General features: G+C 41.6%; 1 protein-coding gene across 1 annotated transcript in view; it reads right to left on the reverse strand.

Annotated features, from left to right (window-relative positions):
- Nucleotides 1-21043, reverse strand: part of USP13 (ubiquitin specific peptidase 13) — a 131489-nt gene that overhangs the window by 30863 nt on the left and 79583 nt on the right. Inside the window, exons 8-12 of the mRNA XM_069104415.1 lie at nucleotides 16579-16758; nucleotides 16253-16346; nucleotides 3232-3357; nucleotides 2028-2181; nucleotides 1366-1540 (exon numbers count right to left, since the gene is read on the reverse strand). Coding sequence (XP_068960516.1) covers nucleotides 1366-1540; nucleotides 2028-2181; nucleotides 3232-3357; nucleotides 16253-16346; nucleotides 16579-16758 — 729 coding nt within the window. The remainder of the gene's footprint in view (nucleotides 1-1365; nucleotides 1541-2027; nucleotides 2182-3231; nucleotides 3358-16252; nucleotides 16347-16578; nucleotides 16759-21043) is intronic.

Genomic DNA, 21043 nt, shown 5'->3' on the forward strand with positions numbered 1-21043 from the left:
CCAGAAATTACCACAGGAAGTTAGACCAACTGGCACCTGCCTGAGCCTGAAAAAAGAAAAAAATAAACTCAGTGACCTCAAGGCAGGAGTTTTGATAATAGTTGAAGGTGAATAAAATGATCCAGAAAAGAGAAATAGTCAAGATTCTTCATTAGCCGCTGAGAAGCTTTATCTTTTAATAAATGGGATGGATTTTGTCTTCTCTAAAACATAATTTGTTTTTGAATTTTTAATAGATGAGGTTTGTAATTGAAACGCAGCTGCCACCTAGTAAAGTAATTTCCACAAAGTCTGTTTCCTCATATGACAGCCACTCTAGGTGGGGTAAAACTAGCCAGGGACAGCCATTTCCCTCACTTTTGCCTCTGCGTGCCCAGTGGTTAAGGACATCTTTTCTCTGCAGAGAAAGGTAGCGGACTCCAGGGACAGAGTCGGGAATGCAGTATCAGGCACGGCCAATATGACTGACTGTTTGGCTTAACTGCACTTCTTTATTGGGGGAGGGGACTCCTGTGGTGGAAGAAGGGTTATTGGAAAATGATCAATATACAAAAAAGAATCAGTCAAATATTTATGGTTTTTAATAATGCTTTATAAAAAGCAGCTAGCATTTCTAGAGCCCTCCCTCAGGGGTTATCACACTTAAGGCCACTAGGAGCCATTGATTCAGATTCATTTTATTTTATTTCATTATTTTCTTTTATATTTATATTTAGATACATACATATATGTATGATATGTATATGTGTGTGTATATATATACACATATATCTTTATATATATACACACATATATATTTATATATATACACACATATATCTTTATATATATATACATATATATATATACACACACACACATAATTCTCATTAGGGAGTAGATTTATGAAGTCCATTCCTTGCTATATATATATATATATATATATATATATATATATATATATAATATTCAGCAACAGTAGCAGCGGTATAAGCTAACAGTATTATAGGAAAGTCATACCTGTGTTCTGTGTCTTGTTTGAGGGAGGGTGCCCCACCCGCCTCACTACTGATGGGACAATTACTTGTCCATCTAAACTAGGGGTCCTTAACCTTTTTATGTTTGTATGAACTCCCTGGTCAGCCTAGTAAAGCCTACACACTTTTCAAATAATGTTTTTAAACAACTGATGGAAATACCAAATTTCACTTAGAGATTAGTGAAAATAAATATGTTTTTCCCCTATCAAGTTCCCAGACCCACCCCAATTAATCTATGCACAGACCCCAGGTTAAGAACCTTTGCTCTGTGCACACACACACACATGTACACGCACGTACACGCACATACACACACGTACATGCATGCACACGCACATACACTTACTTCACACCGGCAGACTTTGCTTGCAGGGCACTGCTCCAGAAATCTTCCACATTATCTGGTTCAGAGAAGGCCTGAAGGCAGGCACTAAAAGGAATCCTGGCCCGGACCAATTCTGGGAGGGGTCTCCTGGATGTCTCTGCTTCTCTTCTTGTTAACTCATAGGCAATCAGCTCATCTGAAAGGGAAGGAAAAACAACCAAGATCAAATGAGCAGCCTTGGAAATGGCCCTTGTCGGGTCCTCCAGTGAAGGAGAAACTTTGTTCAGAATCATAATTACTTTTAGGATAATTTGGCAAAAGTACATAGGGATTTGGGGGATTTTCCTGCCAGATTAAGAGGGCAAATGTGCCAAGAGGGACGTAACAAATGCATCAGATTATTTATCGGCTGAAGTGTTGCATCGTCCAAGCAGAAATATAAGCACCCGGAGGCTGAGAACTGGGTTTTTTTTTTTTACATCTTTCTATCATCAGGACCTAGGATAAGGCTTCCCATATGGTAGATGTTAGAGCTTTTTCTTGTAAGGATGCAAGTAAATGATCTGTGTTCTGTGTGTGTGTGTGTCTGTCTGTCTGTGTGTGTATGTGCGTGTCTCTGTGTGTGTGTGTGTATGTGCGTGTGTACACATGCACACCCATGACTGTCTTTATGGCTATCTTACCCTTGTTGGTTGCAGCCTCCATGGCCACCGGCAGCTGCATCAAATAGTCGACCCTCTCAGTGTAGCGCACTTTCCTGGACTGACAGCACTGAATCCGTTCTTCCACCACAAACCGGAAAACGTCGCTTGGATTTTCAGAGCCAATTCGGTTCCTCTGGGGGTTGGATTAGATCAAGTTCATGCATTCAGATTATCAGCAGACTAATAATAGAGACAGCAGAGGCACAGCCGATAGAAAGCTGAGCTCTGAGTCAGGAAGAACCAATCTCAGATTCCTAACCTGGCCCTTCCTACCTTTCCAATCTTTTTCTATCTGACTCCCCTCCGTGGGATTCTACAGTCCAGGGACACTGGCCTCCCCACTGTTCCCCAAACACGACCTTCCATCTGCCGATTCTGAGTATTTGCACTGATTGTACCCCATGCTGGGAACTTTCTCCCTCCTCACCTCCCAGCCTCTAGGCTTCCCCTACTTCCTTCAATCAATAGCTAACATCCCCTTTCAGAAGAAGCCTTTTCTGCCCTTCATGCTAGTACCTTCCCTCTGCACATATCTTCTTTTACACACCATTAGATCATGGGCTCCTTGAGGACCAACTGATTTTGCCTTTCTTTGTACCCTCAGCTCTTAGTATACTACCTGGCACACAGTAAGTCTTAAGCTTTTTCATTGATTCATTATTGGCCAGGAGGAGGGAGAAAGAGGGGAAATAGGACACAATCCTTAAGGAGACTATAGTTTGGTTGGAGTAATGGAACACTTTTAATTCAATTCAAGAAGTATTTAATTCAATTTTTATTTACTTTCATTCAATAAGTATTTAAGCACCTACTATGTGCTGGGCACTGGGGAATGCAAAGACCAAAACCCAACAGTCCCTTTCCTCAAGGAACTTATATGCTATTGGGCAATAACATTGGAAAACACAAATTAATATAGTACAAATGGGAAAGAAGCAGATCAGAAAGTCACAATAAGTCAAATGGGATAGGTCAGGGAAGGTGGGAGTTTTAAGTCAGGTTTCAGAGAGCACTAAAGACAGGCAGAGCAGAATGAGCTGAGCATTCCCAGCCTACTGTGCAAAAATGTGGCAAGCTAGTTTTAAAAAACTCATCTTACCATTTTTAGAATAAGAATATTCACCCTTAATTGTAAAATTGTCATTCATTTTTTTTCCTAAAGGGAGAAAAAAAGAGTACTCACCTCCACTAGATTTACCAGGTGCAAGAAAAACTCTTGAGCATCCTGCTGTCTGTTGGAGGAGAATTCCGGGTGGCTCTTGCTGACAAAGGCCTTGAACATGCATGGAGAGATCCCATTCTGCTGGGGCTGATGGGGAAAAATGTTTACAGAAACAGACAAGTGACATCAAGAAAACTGGCCATCTCTGAATGAGACAAGTTACTAAGAAACAAGAAGGAACCTGCAACTTCTGAGATTTCTGAACACCTTCCTCCTCAACTGGTTGCTCCCTTAGCCCTCCCAAACACTCCACCCCTCATTGAGCTCAGCAAAGCCCCGGAATGACTGGTATTTTACTTTTCTTTATTTTTGTCTTTTTTATGTGATTTCATGACCAATATGAAAATGTTTTTGCATGACTGCACATGTATAACCTTTATCAAATTTCTTTCCTTTCAATGATGGGGGAAGGGAGAGAATTTGGAACACAAAATTGTAAAAACAAACAAACAAACCCAAAGGTTAAAAATGTTTGTATATGTAATTGGGGAAGATAAAATATTAAAATGTGTGGGCGGGGGGCGGGGGAGGAGAAGAACTACTCCATTGATTGGTCTAAGCTCCTCAACTGACATGACAGTCAGCACATACTTCCTGATGCTTATTTAACTTTTCCTGTGTTTGTTTCCTCTCTTCCAAGCTAAACTGTAAGTGAGCAAAGGGCAGGGACCTTGTCATACTCCATTCACTCACTCATTCAACAAGCTGTGATAGTAATGGCAATTAAAGATTCCCCTGTATTGGCTTGGTTTTCAAACTGATTGTGTTAAAACCCAGAGCTTGTTAATCCCACCTGTGGGATGGACTTGTTGACTTGAAAAGAGAGACACGAACTGGGAGGAGCTGGTGACATAGATTTGCAGAGACAGGAGAGAGAGGCAGAAGAACTTTTTTTTTTGGAAGCAGCACCTCGTGGAGAGAGAGCCAATACAGGGGAATCTTTAATTGCCATTACTATCACACAAGCCAAAAAATGTGGCAAGGCAGAGTCAGCCACTGGCAATACATACATGCACACATACCTGTATGTATGTGTGTACATACATACACACACTTATGTGTATATGTGTGTGCATATGTATCTGTATATATACATATACATGTGTATGTGTGTGAGAATATCCATACCCAGACATTACCAACACTTTACTGTTAGATTCGTTAGTGCTTTTAAAGTTCACTGAACCTGTGAGGTAGGAAACTGCAAGTATTATGACCCTCATTTTACTGATGAGGAAACTGAGGAACAGTGAAGTTAAGTGACTAGTCCAGGATCACACAGCTAAAACGAGTTGGGAGGCAGGACTTGACGAGTCTTCCTGACTATAAGTCTAACAATGAATATAAGACTCCAGTCTGTCTCTTCTTTTCTACTTTCAGTAATAGAGGGGCAATAGGCAGAGGTAAGTATTTTCCCCCATCTTTTAAACAGGGAAAAGACACAAACATAGTCATCACCCTTTTCGTTCAAAGATGAAGTAAACAGCAATGTCATTTCTCCAAAAAGATGATTCAGAAGTGTCTCTTATATGTGGCTATCATCACCCTAAAATGGTCACAGGATTCAGCTCTTCTGCAATATTTAGTTATAATCAGTCTGATTCCTGCAAAATGGGGTCAATATAATAGACTCACAGGAGTACAGGAGAGAGTTATAATGGAAACCCTACTAGCTTGAAATCACGACATTTGACTCTGGAGTCTGAGGTTTTAACAAATTAACATCCATTTCCATTGTCCACACTCTGTCTCTAGTCTCTGCTTTCACTCCCCACAGAGAAGTGTTTCCTCTCCCAGTACACTCATTTTTTTTCCTCTTCTCTGAAGAGCTGTTCATTGTTTTAAAACTATATGTGCAGTTTCTTAGGGAAAAAAGAGATCATATATACATTCTTAAAACATATGTGCAAATATAGGACCTTAATCTTACTAATAATATTGTATTGACACAATATTGACATTTTTAATATTGTTGAAGGCTCAGAAACCCAGTTTCACAAAACCTAGTATCACCCTTGACCACTCACTCCTTTATTACTGGTGTTTTCTTCTATTTACTTTTTGAGTCGTATTTCCTAAAATGTCAGGGCCAACATCTGTGCACCTCTAGAAGGAAGAATCAGGCCTTCTTTGGTCCTGATCAGTATTATCTGGGGTCAGGGTAAATAGTAAGATCCTCTTCAAGGGACTCGGGAACAGACCTAGAGAGAGCACTGAGCTTGGCCTATCTGACTTACAGTGTATTCTCCTCACTGCCCTCGGGGTCTGAGAACCCCAGTCTCCTAACTTCCAGTTATGGTGACAGTGACACCACTGTAGACTCCAAGTATCATTGGCTAGACCCTGGTCCAGACTCCCTTCTCCCTGTTCCTGGTACATGGCTTCAGACTCCACAATTCCTTAGTTTCCCCTTCTATCCTGAAGGTAGAAACCTTCAGGGAACTTGGCTTTTCTGTCTGGATCCTCCCCAGTGCCTGAAGCTTTCTTGCTGTTTCTTCATACAGACCTAGGCTGACAAAATGTACTTAGTAGTTTTTCTACCAATTTAATGCTTATAACTTGGTCTGGGGCTATTTCTCCAACTGTGAAGGAGTGATGTGAGATGGCTGGGCTGTCTGCACTCCCTCCACGATCTTGAGGGAGTTGTCTCATTCTTACTCGTCCGACCTTTCCAGTCCATTGCCTAATCTCAACATTTTTACCTTCATGACATCTTTTGTGTATGTCCCTTCAACTCCATCCACTCACAACTACTGCCCTGGTGCAAGCCCTCATCACCTCTCCCTTGGCCCACGGCAATAGCCTTCTGGTTGGTCTCCCAGCCCTGAGTCTCTCCCCACTCCAGACCATTCTCCTCTCAGCTGCCAGTCATCTCCCTAAAGTAGAGGTCTGACCATGTCACCACCCTATACTCAACAGATTCCAGTGGTTCCCTATTATCTGCAGGATCAAACATAAAATCCTCCAGTTAGCTTTTAAGGCTCTTTACAATTTGGCCCTGTCCTTTCTAGTCTGCACACACTCCATGGTCCAACTACAGTGACTATGCTCCATGCCTGGAATCACCCCTCACTTCTACCTCTTAGCCTCCCTGCCTTCCTCCAAGACTGAGTTCAAATGGCACCTTCTGTAGAAGGTTTCCCCAGTGGCCCCTATCGCTAATGCCTTTCCCTCAGAGATCTCTCTCTACCTCTCTCTGTCTCTTTCTGTCTGTCTCCTCTCTGTCTCTCTCTCTCCTCTCTTTCTCTCTCTCTGTCTCTGTCCCTGTCTCTGTCTCTCTCTCCATATACATATATATATATAATATAGATATAGATATAATATAGATATATGAAATTTACATGCTATTTCCCCAATTGAAATATAAGCTCCTAGGGGCGGTCAGGTGGCTCAGCGAGTAAGAGCACCGGCTCCAGTGTTGAGAAGACCTGGAGATCGAATCCCGGGCTCAGACACTTAGCACCCACCCAGAAACACCTGGCCGTGTAACCTTGAGCAAGTTACTTAACCCCAATTGCTCAGGGGCGGCCAGGTGGCTCAGCGAGTAAGAGCACCGGCTCCAGTGTTGGGACGACCTGGAGATCGAATCCTGGGCTCAGATACTCAGCACCACACCCAGAAATAACTGGCCGTGTAACCTTGAGCAAGTTACTTAACCCCGATTGCTTAATAAAAATATATATATATAAGCTCCTTGAGGGTAGGGGATGTTTTTACCTTTCTTTGTATTCCTAATGCTTAGCATAGTGCCCATTGTAAGAACCCAGTTGCCCCTGACTCCAGACCCAATGCACCATCTACCATGCTGACACTACCTCTCTGTAGACAATGCTATGTTTGGGGGCAGAGAAGAGACTTTGAGCATTTCTGCCCTCTAGGAAGTTGTTTTCTATCTGGGGAGAGAAAGTCTATAATTAAGAACACAGGAGTTCACATTGAAGGCGTAAGTATTCTAGTCTTATCTGGAGTGACGTGCATTTGAGGAACTGGTCGTATTTATAGAGTACTGGACTTTGCCTATCAAACCTTGCAAAACAGTTCAGCTAAAATTAGAATGGACTGCACCATCCAAAAGTATCCTCAAATGTTTATGTAGGCAATTTTCCAGCCTGGCTCACTAAACTAAGCCACAACATGCTACATGCCCACTTTCATTTGGAATTAATGTATCGATTAATGAACAAGAGGAAAAGTTGCTTTGGATCACATCCTACACAAGCACCAGTAACAGTGCTGAAGAATTTTGTTTTGTTGCCAATCCAAAGGTTTGATTAAATATGTTGATTTAAATGTTTCACATCTCTGATAAGCAAACATGGCCTTAGTAAAGGGTAGGGCTTTCCAGGAATTCTACTTGGGGGCAAGGTACTCCTTCCTATGAGAAATGTCTTAGCTACATTACCGATGAAATTCAGCTAAAAGGAATGAAAGTCTCTGCATTTCTAGAGTTCGGCACTAAAATTGGTTATTGGGAAGGTGACATCTTGGTGTGCCCATCAAAGTTATCTAACAAATACTTATCCTTGCTTGATCTGTTCTAGACTGATCCTAATGTCAAGAATGCACCTGGGAGACAAGCTGATTTCTAAGACAGGTGGGCGAGCTAATGCTCTCATGTTACTAAGCGCTTTCCTCTTGGCCCCTTCATCTCTCTCTCCAGCAGATACAAAGGATGTGAAACACAAGGTGGCCAGATAGATAGATATCTATACTTGGAGTAAGGATAAATCTGGGTTTAAATTTTGCCTTAGTCATGAAACCTTTCTGTGCCTCAGTTTCCTCATTTGTAAAATAAGGGACTCAGTGGCCTCCATTCAACTTCCAGATCTGTCCTATGATCTATTTTCACACAGTAAGCACTTAATAAATGTTTGTACCCTTTCCTCCTTATCTGTCCTCTCATTTTCCTCCTCCCATTGTTTACTCTCCTTCTTCTGAATTTCTTGCTTTTTCTTACTCACGTTTTCCAAGTCCTAGCTGCCTGTCAAAAACATGCTGCTATGTATCTTTCTGCCATGCTGGCACCATGACACAGAAAGTACCCAATGCACAATCGGGTCCCTCCAGACAGAAGAGCCCCAGGCTCTGGCTCTTCCTTCCACCCGGGAGGCAGATCGGTTTCATCTTCACAGCTAACAAATATTCACTCTTGTGCTTTAAAAGATGGGTGTTCTCATTACTACCTTTGAGGAGACAATAAACTACAGAAATGGGAATCTTGGAACATAAAGGATTCAAACTAACAGCAAAACTCAAGCGTTCCTGGCTCTGGTCCCTGAGGTCACACCATACTTGCTTTTCTTTCTGCCAATCTAAGCTTTTGCATCACTGTTTGATCTGCTTTGCACACAATATTCACTTTAACCAATTTTTGTTGAACGAAGTTGAAATAGGTGCACACAAACACACCTCAATACTTTTAAAGATCCAGGATTAAGCCAGCATGGTTACTTCCTCATCATCAGTCAGTCAGTCAACAAGCATTATTAAATGCTAACCATGTGCCAGGCACTGCCCCAGGCACGAACAATACAAAGGTAAAGATGAGTTTGCCAGTCAGTTAATAAGCATTCACTATTCCCTCTCCACCTCATTTTACAGATAAGGAAACTGAGGTCAAAAGGGTTAAGTGACTTGCCCAGGGTCACACTGCTAGCAAGTGTCTAAGGCTGGATTTTAACTCAGATCCTCCTGGCTCTAGGACTGGTGCTCTATCCGCTGCACCAGATGGAAGGTGATCTGATAGAGGAAGACATTAGAAGTGAAGGGGACTGCAAAAGGTCACCTACAGCAGATGCCACTGGAGTTGAGTCTAGAAGAAAGAGACAAAGGTGTAGGGGCACAGCATCCCAGGCATGGGGCAGGGACAGTTGCAAAGGCACAGAGATAAACAACAGAGAGTTGAGTTTGAGGAACCATGAGGAAGTGAGCACAGCTGTATTTAGAGTGTGGAGAAGAATTGCCATCATTGCAAGATAAGCCCTATTATTATTATCCCCATTTTACAGATGAAGAGACTGAGGGATCTGCCCAGGTGACAAAACTAGTAAAGTAAGTTTTTGAGGCAGGATTCAAAGTCGGGTCTTCCCGACTCCATATCCTGTGCTCTATCCTCCTTACTGCCCAGACGCCCTAGGAGACCAGAAAGGTAGAAAGGGGCCAAGTTAAGAAGGACAATCACAGAGTATCTGAGCATCTTTGATGACTTGGAAATCCTTGTTACTTTGAATCACCTATAGCTTATGATCCATTGGAGTCTAGAGGTAATAGGGAGCCACCAAAGCTCACTGACCAAGAGAAGACACAGTCAGATCTATGATTTAGAAAATCTCTCTGGCAGCTGAGAGGCACAAGCAAATGGAATGCAATGAGGAGAGACCTGAGGGAGGAAGGTCCCAGGTAGGAAACTCCCTCTCCTCTTTGAGAGCTACATGGGGGCACTGAGAAGTCCAGGAACCTGCCCAAACCATTCCGGTATGTTCATGTGCTAGCACTTGTCAGAGGTGGGACTTGAACTCAGGTCTTCCCAACTTAGAGGCTAGCTCCCTTATCTATTGCAACACATACCCAGAAAAGTCACCAATAATTTATCATCAATCCCAATCACTAACAAACTTGAAGAGCATCTTGGACTCCATAATCAGTCCTAAATTCAAAGTAAAATCAAGACTGAACTTATGGATATGGTGCTTAAATCCCAGGTACATTATACAGTAACAAAAAGCATTTTCAAGACAAATAGTCTGGAGGGTTTGTGATTTCACTGGCACACCTTCCACAAAGGCAGACTGTAATCACATGAACACAGATTTAGAAGGAGCGGAAAGGTGAGAGGTCACCAGGCCCATTGTCCCATCTCCATCTTGGAATCTCACACAAATCTTGTCCCCAGACTACAAAAGGACCCATAGGTGAATCTGTGTCTCACTGGGTGGAACCCCTAGGGAGGACTTATGAAAACACAGATTGAGAAGGAATGAGAGGATCTGGAAGAGCGGGCTGGCGGATTGATTGGGGAGGAAGGGAATGTTGGTCTTGCTGCAAGGAGGACCTGGTTGAGACCAGGTAATGTCCATCTGTAATGGGCCCCATCAGCCAGTGTCTTAATTTCTTCCAGCTTCATTCAGCAGCACAGGAATAGGAAGAAAGTAGAAGGGGAGACTTAGCCAGGCGTGAGGCACAACAGGACGAGGAGTAAGCTACCCCAGAAAAAAGGGGCAGTGAACACTTCAGCTGGCTTCACCAATGGGCTGAGAAGAGGCAGACGAGTAGCCAGTGCCAGGATGATAGTCTGAGAAAGAACAGGGCTTAGGGTGAGGACAGAGAACAAGGTTAGGGGTCATAAGGCAGAGGGAGAGATGGAATGATAAAAGGTTAGGATTAATCATAGGGTAGCTAGATGGTGCAGTGGGCCTGGAGTCAGGAAGACCTGAGTTCAAATCAGGCCTCTGACACTTACTGGCTGTGTGACCCTGGGCAAGTCACTTAACCTCGATTGGCCTCAGGTTCCTCACGTGTAAAAGGGGGATAATTATAGCACCTATCTCCCAGGGTTGTTATGTGAATCAAATGAGATAATAATTATAATTATAAAATTATAAATAATAATTATAAAGGGTACACAGTGCAGGCACATAGCAAGTAGTATATAATACATCTAAGCATGATTATAGTATATGCTATATAAAGGCTATTATTATTATTATTTTAAAAAGGAATTTTAGAGTGCGTGAATAAGGAAGAGGAACATCGGATGGGTGAGAGACAGCCACATCAAAGGCATGACCACCTCTGACTATAGCTAGGGCCTCATTAAAAGCCAAATCTAGGTAACAGGTGATAAGGGCATGAACTAGGGGGCATGCATAGAGATAGGGGGACATGCAGGAGAGATGTTGTGAAGGTAGAAACAAGATTTGGCTACTGCCAAGCTATGTGGGGTAAGCACAAAAGAGAAGATGAGAATGATGCTAAGGCCACAGGTCTGGATGCCTGGGACAATGGTGATGCCTTCAGGAGTAGGAAGAAGTTCAGAAGTGAAGAGGGTTTGAGAGAAAGGATAATGAGGTCAGTTTTGCACCCCACTGAGCTAGATGCCTCCATTCTGACTGCATACATTGCAGTAACCAAAGGGTTAAAGGAAAACTGCAGGAGAAGTGCTGGAAATAAAGTGTTTTGAAAGGCTAAAGGGTGAGGGAGAGAAAGGAGAATGCTTTGGCAGCAGCTGGCCCAAGTCCAAGGACGGGCCCCTAAAATATGTAGAATTTAACCTTGCTAGCCCTCCATTCTGCTTAGGAAGGTCTAGCATCATTATCTGAAAGTGTTGTCTTTATTTCCATCAACACAGGTGCAGACAGTTAGAGGGCCTAAAGGAAAACCTCAACCCAGACTCCCTGGGCATCCGGGGGTCTCCTACCCAGCAGGATTTAAGAAGGCCAAACCAGCATGGAGGTCAGGGTCAGGGAGGCCATGTGGTGAGCTGAGACACAATACAGTGAAAACTGTAACCAGAATGACCAGGATGAGGAATTTCCTCCATGGAGCTTGGACAGGGTACTTAGAGTGGGGCTCAATTACATTACAATAAGAGTTAATTGACAAGAGAGGTGGGACACCCAAGCCCATTGCTAAAATAACCCCCATGCAGGAACAAGGAAGCAACAATGCCCAAGAGCTGTTATCGCAGTGTGGAGATCAAAGGAGATGCTGACAAAGTCCTATGTTCCAGGGAGAAGTCGTGGAATGTGAGTGGTGATTTATACTTTGAGTTCCGTCCCTCCCCTGCCCAGCCACTACAACAAAGCTACATCGGTCAAAAAAGTAGTGTTTCCTTCAAATTACTCCTGACTCAGGAGCCATGTGATCTGTCATTCTGGAAAAGGACCATGACATCAGGAAGATGATGCCATTGATGAGGTACAGGCTCTGGGAACCCCTTGAACTCTCCTTGAATCTTCCCATTTGCCTGAGGCCATAAGCCTTTCATTATAGCTCTACCCAAATCTCTGTTACTAGCCTAGCCCTCCATTGTCCAGCTAGCCCACAAAATATCTATACCCAAATCTTGTTACCTTTAGACTAGCCTAGCCCTCCATTGTCTGTCATCTCCTGATAGCTACTTCCCACCCTTAATCTCTCATTACTGGAGTATGACCTCATTTGATTCCTCCTGAAGACCCTTCCCAAACTCCTCCTCTAAACCATCCCTAGATTCCTCCCACAACCTTTCTGTATATAAGATCCCATCTTACCTCCATGAAAAAAGAGAGCCAGAGAATTATCTAGTGCAGACTCACTCTGTGTGAGATGATTCTGGCCCACTTGTCCAGTACAAGCGTCACAGATACCAAGGCTCCTTAAGAGTCTACCCATTATGGCAAATCTCTAATAAAATTTGCTTTACTTTGGCTGAGAGAAGGCTTGAGTAATTCATTTGGCAAGACCCAGCGTGTTGGTATTTTGGGGTCTCAAGCACCCCTAAACCCTATACCTCAACATTTTATGGTTCCCTGACCTCATCACAATGACTTGCAAGTGAATTGGATTTGAGGGAGGGAGGTTGTGCAAAGTCACCAGCCTCACTTTCTCCTCCAGAGCCACGTGGGCCCAGTGGCAAGATGTAGATAAGGACAACGGCAGATATCCCAGGGCCCAGATGGTAGTGGGAGACCTTGGCCTTTTTAAGCTAAGGTCTTTACCCCATTCAATGATTAGATTAGACCTGTTTAAGTAGTGAGTCAAGGGATGGCCCCTTTAACTTAAAAAAAAAAATCAAACTGGGAGGGAAAGACCCTCAGGGTTCCTGGTCTAAAGAGAAATTATTATTTACATTCTATCTGAGTTATCAGGGCCCAAAAAATAACCATTAAGTGCTTGGGCAGGGATCAATTGTTGGCCAATCGATGAGAGCCAGAGTGAACTGGAGTTAAGTTTACTGTTATCCAGTAATGCAACAAGGTCCTCTGATCTGTCATTTAATATTTCATGGATCCCAGTGCAATACTCTGACTATATTCATCATGGTACCGCTTACACCAGCTACCTCACTGCCTTCCTCCTGTTCTGACCCCACATTTCAGTACTGAGGTCTTTTACACCATTTCTCACAGAATCACAGCATCATAGATTTAGCACCAGAAGGGACCTTAGCGGTCATCAAATCCAGATCCCTCGTTTTCAATGAGGAAAAACAGAGGCAAGTCACCACTGAAAATGTGTTGAAGTGTGCAGCCTACTGCACCACCTTGTCAGTGCCCTTTGGTACCCCTGATATTCTGAGACCATCTGATGAGAGCTCCCCCTCCTCCCCTCCTCTTCCATCTTCTCTTCCCCAACTATCTCTCTCTTCCTTCACCCCAACCCTCATGAGGAGGTGGCTCTTCTCATTGTCAAGCCAAACCCCTCTATGAAGGCCTTCCTGTTCTCTTCCCCTATTTTCATCATGAATACCCTTGAATGTGTGCAGAGACCCTCATCACCTCTCATCTAGACTATTCTAGTGGCCTCTTAATTGGGCTCCACGCCACAAGTCTTTCCTTTCTCTGATCCAAGTGATATTCCTAAAACACGAGCCTCTAAGACAAAATATAAACTCACTTGTTTGGCTTTTGGAAGCCTTCATAAGCTGGCTCCAGCCTTCTCTTCTAGGCTTACTATGTCTTATTCCTCTTTTCATACTCTATATTCCAGTGGTGTATTTGCTGTTTCCCCAGGGTCTAGAACATTCCATCTCCTATCTCCAGGCTTTTGCAAAGCTGACCCTGTAGCATGTAATGATGGAAGGTTGACTGAGTAAATCAATCAAATTCACCCAAAGCATTTAAAGCAACTTTGACAAGGTATACATTCGTATCAATTGAATCGAATTAATCAAAGGCATCCCAACTAATTGTGAAACTATATGTGACATCATATAGGAAGGGTGTTTGAACTGGCTAAAGAAAACTAGTCATGCCCTAGGAATCAGTTGTAAAATATCTGTCCAGGAAACAGACATATGGGATTAAGCAAGTGTCTGTAAGTAGAGAGAAGAGAGACACAGCTAAGCAAAAAAATGTCTTGGGGTAGGGTGAGAGAGGGGAAAGATAGAGACAGAAAGAGACAAAAGGCAGAGAATGACAGGGAGACAGGAGAGAAAAGAGACTTGAATCCAAAAATAGAAAAGACTTTGGGGGACAGAGGGAGGAACATTTTGTACCAACTGTCCTTATTATAATCCCTCTTTCTAAAAATTACATGTCAAAAGTCATAATTACATTATATAAGCTGACTAAACGATTCTTAACTGATAAACATGGCAGAAAGCACACTGGTAGGGGCTTGTGAACCACAGAGCATTAGAAAAACAACCCCCTTGTGGGAAGTAGGCATATGAATGCATTACTGGTGGAGTTGTGAATTGATTCAACCAATTAGAAAATTGTGTAGATTCTACACAGTTCGAAATTGTGCAGAACGAAGTGAATAAAATGCCCATATCCTCTAATCCATGAAATTCAGTACTATGAAAATACTTGAAGGAGGTCATTGATAAGAAGAAAGTCACATATTCACAAAAATATTCATACTAGCACTTTTTGTTATAGCAAAAAATTGAAAATAACATAGATACCCATTGACTGGAGAATGGGTAAACAAATTGTGGTATATGAATGTGATGGATTATTACTGTGCTGTAAGAGACAATGACAATGGATGATTACATTATAATTACATTACAATGGAAAGAATTACATAAACTGATGTAGAGTGAAGTAAGCTGAGCAAAGCAATATGCAGAATGATGCCCACAATGTAAATGATGAGAATAACAACAAAACAATCAAAGATGAATGCTGTATTACACAGACCAAGCACGGCCCCAGAGAAGAGGTAGGAAAAGATACCCCAGTCCCCATTCCTTCGCAAAAGAGAGAAGCATATTTTAAGCACCTATTTTAAGGATTTCTCAATATATTGATTAGTTCTACTGGTTTTTTTTCTTTTCTTTTTTCCTTTTTTTTCCTTGTTATATGGGATTGCCCTCTGGAAGAGGGATGAGAAATTCTGGTGACGCAAAAACAAAAGATATTAATAAACACTTATTTCTTAAAAGAGGAAGACAAACTTACAATCTTTCAAAACTCTCCCAAGAGCACCAAGAGGATATAGGAAAAAGCCTGACTCACTCAGAGTGGGAACTGAGACGGTCACCTCAAAACATGCTCTATACCATTGTCACTTGGAAAAATGCCTGGTTTCTTCGAACCTAAGCTCATATGCATCTCACACATGAGGCCTTTCCTTACTTCATTACCAGCTGTGTGATCCTGATCAAAAATCTTAACCACTCTGGGTCTCAAGGAACTCCCCAGTTCTGGTCTATTCTTACGTTCTATGCTATAGAAGGGCTGCCATCATGGTTGGTAGAAGGTGGGCCCACACTGACCAAACGATGAATATTTCATAGTCCAGGCATGTTTTCTAGAAAAGGACATTTTGAATTATTCTGATAAACTTAACCCATATAAAGGTCCATGTAAAAGGCAGCTGGGTGGTGCAATGGATGCAGCACCTGGCCTGGAATCAAGAAAACCTGAGTTCAGATCAGAACACTTACTGGCTGTGTGATCCTGTGTAAATCACATAACCCTGTTTACCTCAGTTTCCTCACCTGTAAAATGAGTTGGAGAAGGAAATGGCAAACCACTCTAGTATCTTTACCGAGAAAACCCCAAATGGGGTCATGAAGAGTCAGACATGACTGTAACAATTAAATAAATCAACAACACACATAAAAATCCATGGAGAAATCAGCTTTGCAAATAGAGGCCTTGACATTAACTTTAGAAATATGTAAACAAAAATGTCAACTCCTAGAATGAAACCTTTGGTTTTATACTTTGTTAAAAGGCCTGGGGCCCTGTAGTCCATGCTCAATTCCCAGAGCTCTGGGGCTCCTGTACCTACAGACCAGAGCTAAAGTGCCTGCACGTGGACTTACCTTATGTTCTTCTTTCATCACCTGTTCAATGAGCTCAGATTTCATGGGAGGTTTGGAATATTGGCCTGAGAGAAGGCCGTGTCCTAACTTAGCCCTGGAGTAAAGCAGAGAAACAAATAAACAAAACAATGAACCACCAGGTTGTTGTCCTCTCCCCAAATTACCACCACATTTGACCTTTCAGCCAGTAAAATGGCCATCCCATTATCTAAGTATCAAGGGTCATGAAAAAAGTTTATTTCAGTCATTTACTTCAGAATGCTAGGGAATTTTTCCAGTTCTACCCCACACTTTTCTACCCTTTCCAATGGAGATCTGGCACTTACATCTGTGTGTTGAAATCCTGTGTTGGGTCTAGAGGAGAGTAGTCAAATATTCTTGCCAAGTTTCCCACATACCTAAAAATGAGAAGAGAACAGCACAAATGTTGGGGCAGAGGGAACAGGAAACCAAAATAAAAGCAACACGTTCTCACTAAGACCTCTGAGATACTTCCCCAGTTGGGTCACCATGATACTTACAGCTGGCTCTGTTGTCAAACCTAATCCCAGGACTGATGGAAAGTTTGTTGTTGTTTTTTGCTCCTGGGCTGCCCTGCTCTAGCAGCCAAATGCTAGGACAACACTCCAGTCTTTGGTAAATATTTATATCACCACAAACACCCTGACCAACAAACTCTAACTCTGGCATTGTTCCTGTCATCTCCAAATTATTTGCTCCTTCCACCTTGTCCTGAAACACCCCAGTATCCTCTTGGCCAAACAGTTTCTATATCCATGAAGATGCTTATGTTGGCATCTTCTTATGATCTACTCCTTGCAAGACGTTCTTGTTACTTCTCCGGATAACTTTATCCTTTGTGTAGTACATTTACACCGTTCATTATTCTCTGCTTGTTTAAATCTTTTTGATAACCTGTGCCTGAAAGACCTAGTAGAAATCTCTTGGCAGAGTTCAGAGGGCATTAGATTTAGGATCAAGAAAGATCCAGATTCCAAATTCAGCAGCACATAACTCTCAGACAGGATACCAAAGTTAATATCCTCTGCAGATATTTTAGTAATAATGAAAATAGCTGACGTTTATACCTCTATTGCTCATTATTAACTCTGACTCTAGGAAAGTTGTTTGGCCTCCCTCAGCCTCAGTTTCCTCAACTGTAAAATGATCAGAGTGAACCAGAGCAGCTCTTTCAGCTCTAATCTCTGTAATCATCTATGTAGCCGTTCAAGGTTTACAAAGCATTTTAGAAACATTATGTCATCTAATCCTCACAACTCTGTGAAGTAGGTGCCATTTTTTTTATCAGAACTTTAAGAGTAACAATAATAATAAGGGCAGTGATTGGACATGCCATTCCAGTGGCATAGGGAACTCCCAGGGAGGAAATTTCCTCCGCCAGGGCAAACTGGAAATGCTTAAAGGTGGTGAAGTCCCAGGGTGGTGAGAGGTCAAGTAATTTGCCCAGGAACACACAGCTTTGTGTGGGGCAGTGTTGTCTGGGTCTCTGCTACCTGTACCATGCTGCTTTTCGTGGCTGTAATTATCTCCATTTTACAGATGAATACAGGTGTCTTTCCAGCAATGAAAGTAAAATTTAGAACTTCTGGTCAAATAATTTTTAAATGTTTTTGTTTTGTTTTTTTTTGTTTTTGTACTTAGAAAATACTCTTGAGATCTGTCTTTAAATTGCAGAGAAGAAGCTGACCTCCATTAGCAGAGGGAGTTTCCTCTTCACCACACCTACACTCGTTTAGATAACAGGTTCAGTCCCTACCTCCTACCCTGCTAAGTATGACATAATTGCTAGTTATAGGCAGCTAGCAGGTGCAGTGGATAGAGCAATGGATTGGGAATCAGGAAGAAGTGCTTTCAAATCCTGCTTCAAACACGTACTAGCTGTGTGACCTTGGGCAAGTCACTTAATCCCAATTTCTGCGTTCACCCTGCTTTCCCCCCTCCAAAAAGAAAAAAAGAAGAAGAAAAAAGAAATTAAAAAACTGACTGGGTCAAGAGGCAAGCAGGGCTTTACAGAATCAGGTTGCCATTCCAGGCTCTGCCTGTGTCACCTAATCTTACGGTGGGTGACTCATTCTTTCTACTTACAGAATGCAGTTGCAGCTCTTGGACTAGAAAGACCCTGCTCAGCTGGCATTTCTGGGGAGCAGATGGGGAAGGGGGAAGCTGGAGAGCATTGGGAGAAAAGGCAGCAGGGAGGGAGTCAGAAGAGTAAGGTGGCTTTTGGTTTCAGTTATTCAATGTTCATGGAACCATAGATCATGAGTTGGAAGGCACCCCAGGGGGCAGTGAGTCCAGCCCCCTCATTGCACATAAAAGGAAACTGAGAACATTAAGACATATGACCAAGGCCACACAAGTGGAATGAGCACAAGGATCTGAACTCGGATCTCCCGACTCTAGAGACAAGGTTCTTCCCACCCTGCTCTGTGATCTTAAAAAGCCTTAGGTGAGCAACTGATTTGGGTCTAAATTCACCAAACACAAAGTTCTACTAAGAAGAGAAAGATGTGAAACTTTGGGAGAGGAATCAAAATTGCACTCATGAAAAAAATTACAAAAGATGTCAATTATTAAATTCTTCTTCGGCCTTTCTAGGTATGAAAAGACTTTAAAAATGTGTAGTTTTGAAATTTAAGAAAATCTTTCTATTTGCCAACAAAAGAGCCTGATTTCATAGGATCAAAAATTTAGAACCAAGAAGAAATACTGAGGTCTTCTAATTCAGCTCTCTCATTTACTTCTGTTTGAAATTAAATTAAATAATTATTTAAGTCAAATCACAATTAAGCCTTAGCCTTTAAGAAGACATTCTGTAAAGTTAGTTTCAAGTCCTGGAGTCTGAGTTACAGAGTAGTCACCAAGGGGAAAAGTGAAGGCAAAAGATAAAAGGTGAGAGGTGCTTTGGAAGGTCATCTATGACCTATATGGAGAGCCTCTGTCTCCTCCTGCCTAGGCAATATACAATCCAAGCAACTGAAACCTCAGAAGAGTTGCATGAGAAAATGAAGAATGGGCTAAGAAGAACCAATAAATCAATCAGCAAGTACTTAAGTGCCTACTATATGCTGTACTAGGCACTGGGGGTGCAATGACAAAAAACTAAATGGTCCCAGTCCTCAGGGAGCTTTCAAGAGTATTAATTCACATGACAGCCACAATAAAACAACTCTGAAAGACAAAGGAACTCTGAACAATGCAGTGACCATCTTGGCTCCACAAGAGTGACAATGAGATACGTAGACAGAAGGATAGATATGTAAAATTATATATAGGAGACAGATAGATAGATAGATAATATATAGGAGATAGAGATATACATAGAAAAATAGACTGACAGACATATGTAGTATTATATATAGGAGATAGATGCATAGATAAATAGACAGCAAGATGACAGATAGATATGTAATATTATATATAGGAGATAGAGATGTAATATTATATATAGCAGATAGATACATAGACAGAGAGACAGGTAAATGTGTAATATTATATATAGGAGATAGACAGACAGACAGATAGATAGATAGACAGACAGACATGTAATATTATATATAGGAGATAGATAAGGGGTAGCTAGGTGGCTCAGTGAATAAAGTACCAGCCCTGGAGTCAGGAGGACCTGAGTTCAAATCTGACCTCAGACACTTAACATGCTTACTAGCTGTGTGATCTTGGGCAAGTCACTTCACCCCAACTGCCTTGCCTTCCCCCCTCCAAAAAAAAAAAAAGAAATAAAAAAATAGATACATAGATATCCTCAGCAAGGCTGGACAATTTGTAAGTACATATGCTTACAGATGGGGATTTGCAAGTATATTTACTTACTTATAAGAGGGATTCCTTTCAGATATGATTTGGACCAGATGCCTCTAAGGTCCCTTCCAACACTCCAATTCTGTGATTCTGTAATTCTGTGGTTATAAGCCATAACATTTCCCAATTGCAACCTCTCACCTCTGGAATATCACAGACAGTGTTTCCTAACCCCTGCAGGCAGCTGAGTTCCAAAGGCAGTAACAATTCCCTGGCCTTCACTAAAGAACACCCAAGAAAGTCAGAAAAGCAATATGTCTGTGTAGAGAATGGACTAGGAAAAAAATCCTTCTCCTTCATATGACTTCTAATTAAGGACATTTAAATTGCGGGGGTAAGGGGACTGAAGTCTTTGTTCCCCATTCTGTCTGCATGGAGAAAAAAAAAACCAGCAGGCTAAGAGCTTCAATAATGACAGCTAAAACTAGCCCGGGTGAACAAGGCTTTGCCCCAGGGTACCAGTATCCCTTGAGAACAAGAACTATGATGCTTTTGTCATTATATTATATTATATTATATTATATTATATTATATTATATTATATTATATTATATTATATTATATTATATTATATTATATTATATTATATTATATTATATCATATCATATCATATCATATTATATTATATTATATTAATTATGTTATGTTATGCTACAGAATGTTGCATTATGTTACATTGTGTTATGTTACTTTGTTTTATGTTATGTTGTGTTATATTTTATCATATATTATGTTATGCTATACTAATGTTATGTATGTTATGTTATGTTGGGTTGGGTTATGTTGTGTTGTTATATTATGTTATATTATTTCATATCATATTGCATTATATTACATTATATTCTATCATATTATACTCCAACCTTAGGCTTAGGATAGTGTCTGGCACGGAGTAGATGTTTAATAAATGATTTCTGATTGCTCCTTCACAACTTACTTCATAGCCCTCTGCC

This window comes from Petaurus breviceps, unplaced genomic scaffold, assembly GCF_028583685.1.
Source record: "Petaurus breviceps papuanus isolate PSGF00001 unplaced genomic scaffold, PetGlider_PUasm1.0 688, whole genome shotgun sequence".
Lineage (NCBI taxonomy): Eukaryota > Metazoa > Chordata > Mammalia > Diprotodontia > Petauridae > Petaurus > Petaurus breviceps.